The 10,254-nt window shown below is 35.0% G+C and overlaps 1 protein-coding gene across 1 annotated transcript; it reads left to right on the forward strand.

The window, feature by feature from the left end:
• Positions 1-8,908: 8,908 nt before the first annotated feature.
• Positions 8,909-9,662, forward strand: LOC122049026 (protein DMP5-like). Its single transcript, XM_042610524.1, has one exon. It carries the CDS (start codon positions 8,938-8,940, stop codon positions 9,550-9,552), a length of 615 nt encoding a protein of 204 aa, XP_042466458.1. The 5' UTR covers positions 8,909-8,937; the 3' UTR covers positions 9,553-9,662.
• Positions 9,663-10,254: the final 592 nt, after the last annotated feature.

Raw genomic sequence — 10,254 nt, forward strand, 5'->3', positions numbered from 1 at the left:
TTATTATATAAATCTTGAACCTCAGAAGAAAAGCCTTATCCCGAGCCTTTAATTACCAAGAAATTATTATATACCATGGTTCGAAAAAGTAAAAAAAATGCATTATTCAAAGTTCTTACCTCATGCTCTTGCCTCCGAAGGTTTTTCCAAGCAATCCTTTCCTCATAGTCTTACATTACAAATACTTACTCATTTCACCATCAAAGTTAGTTAACTACTGATTAGTCTCAATGATTTCTTTATGCTTTGCTCTGCCAATGAAATTCGATCCATAGGTGGTCGTTATCATCTAATTGCACTTGCGTGATGCTCTTAATTGTGAAAAATCCTTTATAATGTCCACGAAAGTGTGTGTTTGAATAAGTTCCTTTGAAAACACGTATCCTCACGTAATCATCTATGTCACCAGAATACGTTCGGAATTAGTAATTAAACGCACATATATAAAAAAATACAAATACCAAGTCTTCTCAGCAGTGACACCTACTCCCTTATCTCAACATCTTATTTTTATTTTCCCCCAAAATACGTGACGCCATGAAAACAATGCACGTAGTTATTGTATATTCCAATTGAATTGTGGTAGTATTAATAATTATTCAATTTTTTTCTTCTTTGAACTAGGGAAGGCATTACCTAATAATAATAATCATGATAATTCGATTCCTCTTGTTCACGTCATATACGTTGGAAAATTGGAAGGGGTTGAACCTGACGTTGCTGACGTGTTTAAAATATATATTAGCAAAAATAAAAGAGCACCTTATGTTTTAGAATTATGAAATGAGCCTCTCTTTTTCTTATTTTATCACAAGAATATCCCACCTTCCATTAAATGAAATGACACAATTATTCTCAAATATACTATTTAATATTATTATCTTTTGTCATAGGTATTAAATTCTAAACTAATCGATATTTATATGTATATGATAAGTTTATATTGTAGTAACTACGAAATTATAGCTGTTACAAATGTTGTAGCAGCTGTGTTTTTATAACTATTACATTATAAATGTTGTAGTAGTTATGGGGGTGTATTCAATCAAGTTTTTTTAATAATAGACTTTTGTGGAGTTGATAGATTTTTATTAACTTTTATAGAATTTCATTTAGTTGTGAAAAGAATTTCATGGAGTTTTATAAACTTTTTTACTAGACTTTTATAGACATTTATAAATTTCATGAAAACTTATGGATTTAAGAGGGTATATTCAATCTTGGAAAAGTGTAGGACGATATTTATTTTCAAACAAAATCTAAAATATCTAATTAAATTTATTTTTTTAATAAAATAATAAATAGCATACTTATCCATTTAAAAACTTTTTCAATTTTTTTTATACTTTTATCTTGTTTTGGCTAAAAACAAAGAGAAGATAACACCTCACTTTAAAAAAAATTAATAATATAATTTTAAATTAATAATATTATAATAATTTTAAATATTTTTATTTATAATTTTGGTCTAAATTAACCTGAAATGTTGGTCAACCCTTTAATTGGTCAAACTTTTAATAAAATGTTAAATTGATAAATTTGATTAGTAATAAAATTAATATTATTATTATTAATTTGATTAGTAATAATATTATTAAAATAAATAAATATAAATATATAAAATTTATTTAGGAATATTTAAAATTTAATAAATTTTAAAGAATATTTTTAGGTTGAATTTCATTAGACTTTATTAAATTATCTATTAATTAAGTTGAGAATTAATTTAATTTATTAATATATATTTTATATTAAAGCCTACTGTCTCAAGTTTCTCTTTCCTCTACACACAGCACCGCTGTCTAAATCAACTTCGACTTTGACCGGCTCACAAGTAGCCGACGGAAGCATCACCGGTCGCCTCAAACAATTTTTCTATTTGTTTTCCTCCTTTCCAGCGCACCGCAGGCTTCAGCGGATGACACTCATTGTTTCTCATCACAAGCAACGGGAGAAAAAATCTCCACCTGTAGCCCGCCACCATGAGTCACCGCCGAAGAAAAGGCTGCAAGCGGCTGCTGTTCCGTTCCAGCCGTTCCTATCCATTCTTTTGCTATTATAACGTCGAAGAATGACATTTCAGAGGACTCTCAACTTCGCATGAAATACATGCTGAGAGGATGATGCAGACCGCTGAGAGGTTGAATAAGGATAAGTCCTTTAAAATCAAAGAAAAAATTAAAATCGAGAAGCGGGAAGAGAAAGGACTTATTTGTAAAAATAGAAATCTCAAGGATGAGGAGAAGAATTTTTATTTTATTTTTAAAATTATACCAAGTGTTTTGGAGAGCTTTTATTAGTTAAAATTTATATCCAAGGATTTCTAAAAGAATCCATGAAAATCTATTGAAACTTTGGATAACAAAAGATTTTTATAGAGTTTTAAAAAGTCAAGTTTGAATACCACTTACTTTTTAAAACTCTATAAAAATCTAATTTGAATACCACTAGATTTCTATAAAGTTTATAAATGTTTAGATTAAATACACCTACACTTTTAAAATCCATAAAAATCATTTAAAGTAATTAAAAGTCCAACATTGAATACACCTCCCCCTTTTTCTTGTTTTATCACAAGAATATCCCACTCTATCCGTCCTTACATGAAATGATACAATAATTCTCAAATACACTATTTAATATTATTATCTTTTGTCACACGTATTAAATTTTAAACTAGTCGATATTTATATGTATATGATAAATTTGCATTGTAGTAGATACGAAATTATAGCTGTTACAAATGTTGTAGCAACTATGTTTTTATAACTATTACACTGTAAATGTTTTAGTAGTTATGGTCTTGCAGTTGCTACAACTTGAATGTTGTTGAACAAGACAAGTTTAAGTTGTGGCAGTTACGGTTTGTAACTATTACAATGTGAATGTTGTTGAACATAACAAGTCTGAGTTGTAATAGCTATGGGTTCGTAGATGCTATAATGTAATGTTAGGTGAACAAGTCAAATCCGCATTATAATAGCTATGAAATTGTATCTGCTACAACATGAATATTTTGTGAACAAGTTAAATATATGTTATAACAGTTATGAAATCATAGTTGCCACAATGTGAATGTTGGTTGAATATGTCAAGTCTTCTTCGGTTCAGGATTAAGGATGGCAATGGGTTGAGTTCAAGTCGGATTTCTTATCCTTCGTCCTCATACCCATCGGGTATCGGATATCTATCCTCATACCCATATCCATACTCATTAAAAGATCAGATATCTTATCATTCAATAAAATTATATAGTAATATTTTTCTTCTTTTCATCCAACTATCATCATTCAATAAAAGCATATAACAACAACAACCAAACCTTATCTCATTAGGTGGAGACAATTATATGGATCATTTTATGTCATTGAGCTCTATCTCCTACTATATCATCATTTATATTTAAATAAATTTTATCTTATTTTATTGTTACTTACTAAGTCTTTTTTGGTCTTCCTCTTCCTCGTTTGATATGTGTATTTGTCATAGTTTCACATCGCCTAACTGGAGTATTTATTGGTCATCTAAGTACATGCTCGTATCATCTTAAACGTGTCTCTTGGAGTTTTCCTTCAATAGATGCAATTCTGACTTTCTCTCTAATGCTCTCATTTCTTATTATATCTATTCTTGTATGTTCACACATCTACCTTAGCATTTTCATCTTTGCAACTCTCATCTTTTGCTCATGTGTTCGAGTTGTTAGGATCCTTCGTACGGAGGCTAGAGAGGGGGGTGTGAATAGCCGACACCAAATCGTCGCGTTTCTACAAACTAGGTTAGCGCAGCGGAAAATAACACGTAGAAACGAAGGAAAAGAAGACAAACCTCAAACAAACCGATGTAACAAGGTTCGGAGATTAGGGCTCCTACTCCTCGGTGTGTCCATAAGGTGGACGAGTCCAGTCAATCCGTCGGTGGATGAGTCCCCGGAGAACCGGCTAATACAATATACTCCTTCTGGGTGGAGAAACATCGCCACAATGTTTCTTGCACAAGCAAGCTAGGAGTACAACAAATACAAGAAAGCAAAAGACAATATGAAACACTTGCTTGCCTTTCTTGTTGACTGGAGTGATGAAGCAGCAGCTGACGAGAATCTAGTCGAGAAGCTCACGCGAAGCTTCAGCTGCGAGGAGCTCAGCAAAGCTCTGATAGCAGGTAAGAGCAGAAGCTCTAGAGCACAAGAACAGAAGTTCTAAGGAGGAAGCAGTAGCAGCAACGAAACCCTGTAGCGTCTTTTATACCTGCGAAGAAAAGCACGAAGGAATCTAGCCGTTGCGTCGCAACGGCTAGTTCCCTGATCGGTCCACAGACCGATCAGCGCTTTCTCCCGAACTCCGCTAGCTACTGATCGTGCTCTGATCGGTCTACTGACCGATCAGGGTATGGCCTGATCGATCAAGGCTTATTGAGTGCGGTTCCTCGCACTCCTCAAGATCGTTACCTGATCGGTCGGCAGACCGATCAGGATATCGCCTGATCGGTCCCCAGACCGATCAGTAAGCTCACAGAATCGATGCGTGCCTTCTGTTTGTTATCTGATCGGTCACCAGACCAATCAAATACACAAGCGTATCACTGGATCGGTCTGGTGACCGATCCAGAGCTTGGTTTTTGCCCAAACCAAGTCCCAAATCTCCCAAACCAATATCCGGTCAACCTTGACCTGTTGGTACATCATGCTTAGCATCCGGTCACTCCCTTGACCTGCTAAGACTCCCTACCAAGTGTCCGGTCAATCCCTTTGACCCACTTGGACTTTCCTCTTTGTGTCAAGTATCCGGTCACTCCCTTGACCTACTTGACCTTCTCAACACCAGATGTCCGATCACCCTTGATCCATCTGGATTTTCCCTTGCCCGGCTTCATTCACCAGGACTTTCCCACTGCTTGGCTTCACTCACCAGGACTTTCCCTTTCACCTAGCTTCACTCACTAGGATTTTCACCTGGCTTCACTCACCAGGATTTCCAAACTGCCTAGCTTCACTCACTAGGTCTTTCCCCTGCCTGGCTTCACTCACTAGGTCTTTCCCCTGCCTGGCTTCACTCACCAGGACTTTCTCCAACTGCCTGGCTTCACTTACCAGGACTTTCCCTCGCGCCAAACTCCCTGTTTGGACTTTCCCCGTGCCAAGTCTCCATACTTGGACTTTCCGCGTGCCAAGCTACCTGCTTGGACTTTTCCCCGTGCCAAGTCTCCGTACTTGGACTTTTCCAGTGCCAAGTCTCCATACTTGGACTTTTCGCGTGTCAAGCTCCCTGCTTGGACTTTTCCCCGTGCCAAGTCTCCATACTTGGACTTTTCCAGTGCCAAGTCTCCATACTTGGACTTTTCGCGTGCCAAGCTCCCTGCTTGGACTTTTCCCGAATCAGGTCAACCTTGACCTAAGGTTGCACCTACAATCTCCCAAACACCTATTCTTGTCAAACATCAAGAATACAATTCTCTTCTCGTCAAACATCGTCAAACATCAAAACACAACTCGAGTCAGGTCAACTCGAGTCAGGTCAACTCGAGTCAGGTCAACCAAGTCAACCTTGACCTAAGGTTGCACTAACACGAGTCATAACCCACTATTCAGCTCCATATATCATAGCAGGTCTAACGGCGGTTTTGTAGAATTTTCCTTTAAGTTTTAGAGGTACTTTATGGTCATATAAAATACTTGACACTCTCCTTCATTTCTACCATCCTGCTTGTATTCTATGTAAGACATCTCTCTCAATCCTATCATTTTGCAAAAATGATCCTTAATATTTAAAGCTCTTGGTTCTAGGCATCTCGTCATCTCCTATCTTAACAATTGTCTTATTATGTATAATATTGCTAAACTTAAATTCTATATATTTTATCTTTATTCTACTAAGCCTAAAACTTTTCTCTTTTAGTGTTTCTCGCTAAGATTCTAGTTTAGCATTTACTACTTCACATGTTTCATCTACCAAAATAATATCATCTGCAAATATCATACACCACGGTACTGTGTCTTGAATTTGTACAGTAAGTTCGTCCATAATTAGTGTAACAAGATAGGGACTTAGAGCTGATCCTTGATGTAACTCTATCTTTATTGGAAATATTTCAGTTACTCCGCCTGAAGCCTTTACTCTAGTCGTTACATCCTCATCTATATCCTTAATTAATTCAATATATGTTACGCTAACACCTCTCTTTTCTAGAATTCTCCATATAATTTCTCTTATGACTCTATCATAAACTTTTTCTAAGTCAATGAACACCATGTGTAGATATTATTTTTACTTCCAATATTTTTCAATTAATTGTCTAAGAAGATGTATAACTTCTATTGTCGATCTTCCAAGCATGGACCCAAATTGATTTTCGGTCACCGTGGTCTTTTTCCTTAATCTCTTTTTATTACTTTTTTTCAAAGTTTCATGGTATGACTCATTAGTTTAATACCCCTATATTTTGTACGTCTCCCTTGTTTTTATATAAGGGAACTAGAGTACTTATTCTCTATTGATCAGATATTTTTTTCGTTTTCAATATCATGTTAAATAATTTTGTAAGTCATTCAATACCTTATTTTCCTGGACACTTTCATACCTCTATCAGAATATCATCTGGTCTAACGACTTTTTCTATTGTGCATCTCATTTAAAGCTTGCTCTACTTATGAAGTTTGAATTCTATGATAAAAAAATAAATTCCTATGCTTATTTGACCTACTTAAATTATCTAAGTTAACTTGGCCACCTAAACTTTCATTAAAAAGTTGATGAAAATACTTCTTCCATCGCTCTTTTATTTCTTCATCGTTTACTAGTACCGTATTATATTTATCTTTAATACATTTTATTTGGATAAGATCTCTTGTCTTCCTTTATCTCACTTTAGCTATTCTATAAATATCTCTTTCTCCTTTTGTATCCAATTTTTGATATAATCGCTAAAAAATTTTAATCTTTGCTTTATTCACTATTCTCTTAGCTTCTTTCTTGACCATTATATATTTTTTAAAGTTTTTCTCGTTCTTGCAAATATATAATTCCTTATCAGCTATTTGTTTTTCTTTCACTTTCTCTTGTATTTTCTCATTCTACAACTATGATTCCTTACTTAGTGGTGCATGCCCCTTTGACTTACTGAGTACACTCTGCTACTATTTTTAATTTTGATACCATCTTATCTCATGTCGTATTAGAATCATCGTATATTTCAAATAATACTTGTACTCCTACCTTCTTCTTAAATATATTTTATTTCCCATCCTTTAACTTTCACCACTTAATTTTAGGAGTCATATATATTTTATTTTTATTGATACTATGTTTAACGCATATATCCAATACTATTAACCTATATTGGGTAGTTAAGCTTTCTCCAGGGATGACCTTGTAATCTTTATAAATCTTTTTATCCTTCTTCCTAACCATAAGAAAGTCAATTTGCGATTTATTATTCACACTTTTGAACGTGACTAAGTGTTTTTTTTTTAAAAAACATATTAGCTAATATAAGGTCATATGCTATCGTAAAATCTAATATAGTTTTCTCTTCCTCATTTCTCATTTCAAATCCATAACCCCCCATATACCCTCTCATATTCCTTATTTTTCACTCCAGTATGTCCATTTAGATCATCTCCTATTAAAATCATTTCATTTGATAAAATGTTTTATAATATTTCATCTAAGTCGTCCCAAAATCTTGATTTGGTAGCTTCATCTAATCCTATTTGTGGTGCATATACGTTAATTATTTTTAGAGTTTATTTTTCCACTATTATCCTAAGTGTTATAATTCTATCCGTTTTTCTAACTATTCTTACAACTTCATCCTTTAACGAACTATTTACAACAATACTCACTCTATTTCTTACTTTATTTTTTCCCATGTATCAAACTTAAAACTCGAGTTCTCTATCAATTTTACCTTCTCGTCTACCCATTTTGTCTGTTGTATACATAAAACACTAATTCTTCTCATAATCATCGCATCTACTTGATTTATCAGTGAGCGTTCCTATGTTCCATGTTCTAAATTTTAGATTATTAATTTTTCTATCATATTTGTTCTTATCCAACCTATAGTATGAGAACTTATTTAACACTATATTCAAATTCTCATAGAGATATAGCGATCATTGTCAATATGTTATAGTCAGACCCTGCAACACGAACTTTTGCATATTTAGTATTACACCCGAGTTCTGGAGATGTAGCAGTTCTTGCCGAGATGTTACAGTCGGATCCTGCAATCGGGGAACAACCTAGCATTAGCATAATAGTTTAATGGATCTATTCATTGAATATTTATCATAGTTTTAACGCTGGCTAACAACCTAACATAATCTTTTTCCTTTATGTAAACTTGAGACTGATCATGACTGATTCGTCATGAGCGGAATTATCATTCAATAAAAGTATATTAAAATTAATATCATATTAAAAAATTATATATAATTAAAAAATAAAATACATCAACAAAAAATAATTATTAGATTTTAATTTTTTTTAAATATATTATTTAATCAAATATTCAAATCGAATATTAATAATCTTTCTAAATCTTCCTCTATTTAAATTGAATATCAAATCCTCCATTAAATTTGAATGAAATTATCATCCTATTCTAGATTTAAATTTTAAATCGACCAGTTAAGAAGTTAAAATAAATCACGGTGAAGGTAAAAGATGAATACGTTTAAAATATAAAATAAAATAATATAAAATAAATCAAACAGTGCACCTAAGAGCAATTGTGTAATTTTCGCAGAGAGATTGGTTGGTGGACGGTGTGACCTTTGGATTAAAAAAAAAAACAGAAACGTCCCATTTGAATAACAAAGACGCCTGCCTTTTATATTTTTATATATATATATATATATATATATAGTTGAACCGGTAAATATTCCAACATTTTGCCCCTCTTTTAATCGAACGCACTGTCAGTTAGTCCCCGTCCATGGCGGCTTCTCCTTCTTCAGCCTCCTCCGCGTTGCCGGCGAGCAACAAGACGCTGTCGGTGATAGCCAACCTCTCCCAGCTTCTGCCTACCGGCACCGTGCTCGCATTCCAAGCCCTCGCCCCCTCGTTCGCCAACCGCGGCGCCTGCTACACCTCCAACAAGGTCCTCACCGCCGTCCTCATCGCCGCGTCGGCCGCCTCCGCCGCCTTCTTCTCCTTCACCGACAGCTTCACCGGAAGCGACGGAAAGCTCTACTACGGCATCGCCACGCGGGGTGGCTTCTACGTCTTCAACTACGCCAGCGACGGCGGCGGCGCCCAGACGGCGGAGGCGGCGTTGGGCGATCTGAGGCGGTACAGGCTGCGACCGGCGGACTACGTGCACGCGTGCTTGGGGGTGCTGGTGTTCTTGACGGTGGCGTTCAGCGACGGCATGATTCAGAGCTGCTTGTTCCCGGCGGCGGGGATTAACATGCGGGAGCTGGTGGTGAACCTGCCGCTGGGCACCGCCGTCCTGTCGACTCTGGTGTTCACGTTGTTTCCGACCACGCGACGGGGGATCGGGTATACCAATACGACAAAGAGCAGGAGCAGAAGTATCGAGACGGCGTGATTGCATTTGTCAGCTAAATTCATATATCAACTAAATAATCTAAAGAAAAACAAAACAAAATAACAGATTTGATTCAACGTAATTAGACTGTATTTTCCTTTCTAAGAAAAATAAATTTAATCCAGAATATATCTTATGCATACTCAAAATCTAATTTCCAAAATATTGGATTCAAACTCTGATTTTCTTAATGAATTGTTCTTAATTCTAAATACTTTATTACTATACTACACCAAATCCGTGGGAGATATAGTTCGATCCTTTTGGATACATCACGGGAGGAAGGTTTAATTAGAAGGATGTATGACTTTTCCATTCTCTTCGAACTGACATGGAGAAGGCTTGGAAGTTGAATGTCGGGCTCGAGAAAAACACTTGCAATAAGCTGATCTCGCATAAAAGAACAAATTAAAAGAGTAGTGTTCTATGAGAAAACTTCATCAAGATGTTAAAAATACATCAGAAATAACTAGGATCAAGAGAAAATTTAATAGAAAGCATACCTAAATCAATAAAGACAAAAAAAAAAAAAAGAATTAAAATTGATGAGTCTTTCACGTCTAAAAGGTTGGAAATAATGTGAATGAAAAATTGGTGGGGAAAAAAGATTTCATTGTTAATGAGATTTTAGTCACAACGATTTCATTGAAAAAAGTTTTATAACAATGAAGTTGGTTTATAATGTCACAACGATTGGAGTTG

The sequence above is a fragment of the Zingiber officinale genome, chromosome 2B, assembly GCF_018446385.1.
Source record: "Zingiber officinale cultivar Zhangliang chromosome 2B, Zo_v1.1, whole genome shotgun sequence".
NCBI classification, from domain to species: Eukaryota; Viridiplantae; Streptophyta; class Magnoliopsida; order Zingiberales; family Zingiberaceae; genus Zingiber; species Zingiber officinale.

Bases quoted from the DNA above. Each gene is read 5' to 3' on its own strand.
- LOC122049026 (XM_042610524.1), top strand. From the start codon at position 8,938: ATGGCGGCTTCTCCTTCTTCAGCCTCCTCCGCGTTGCCGGCGAGCAAC.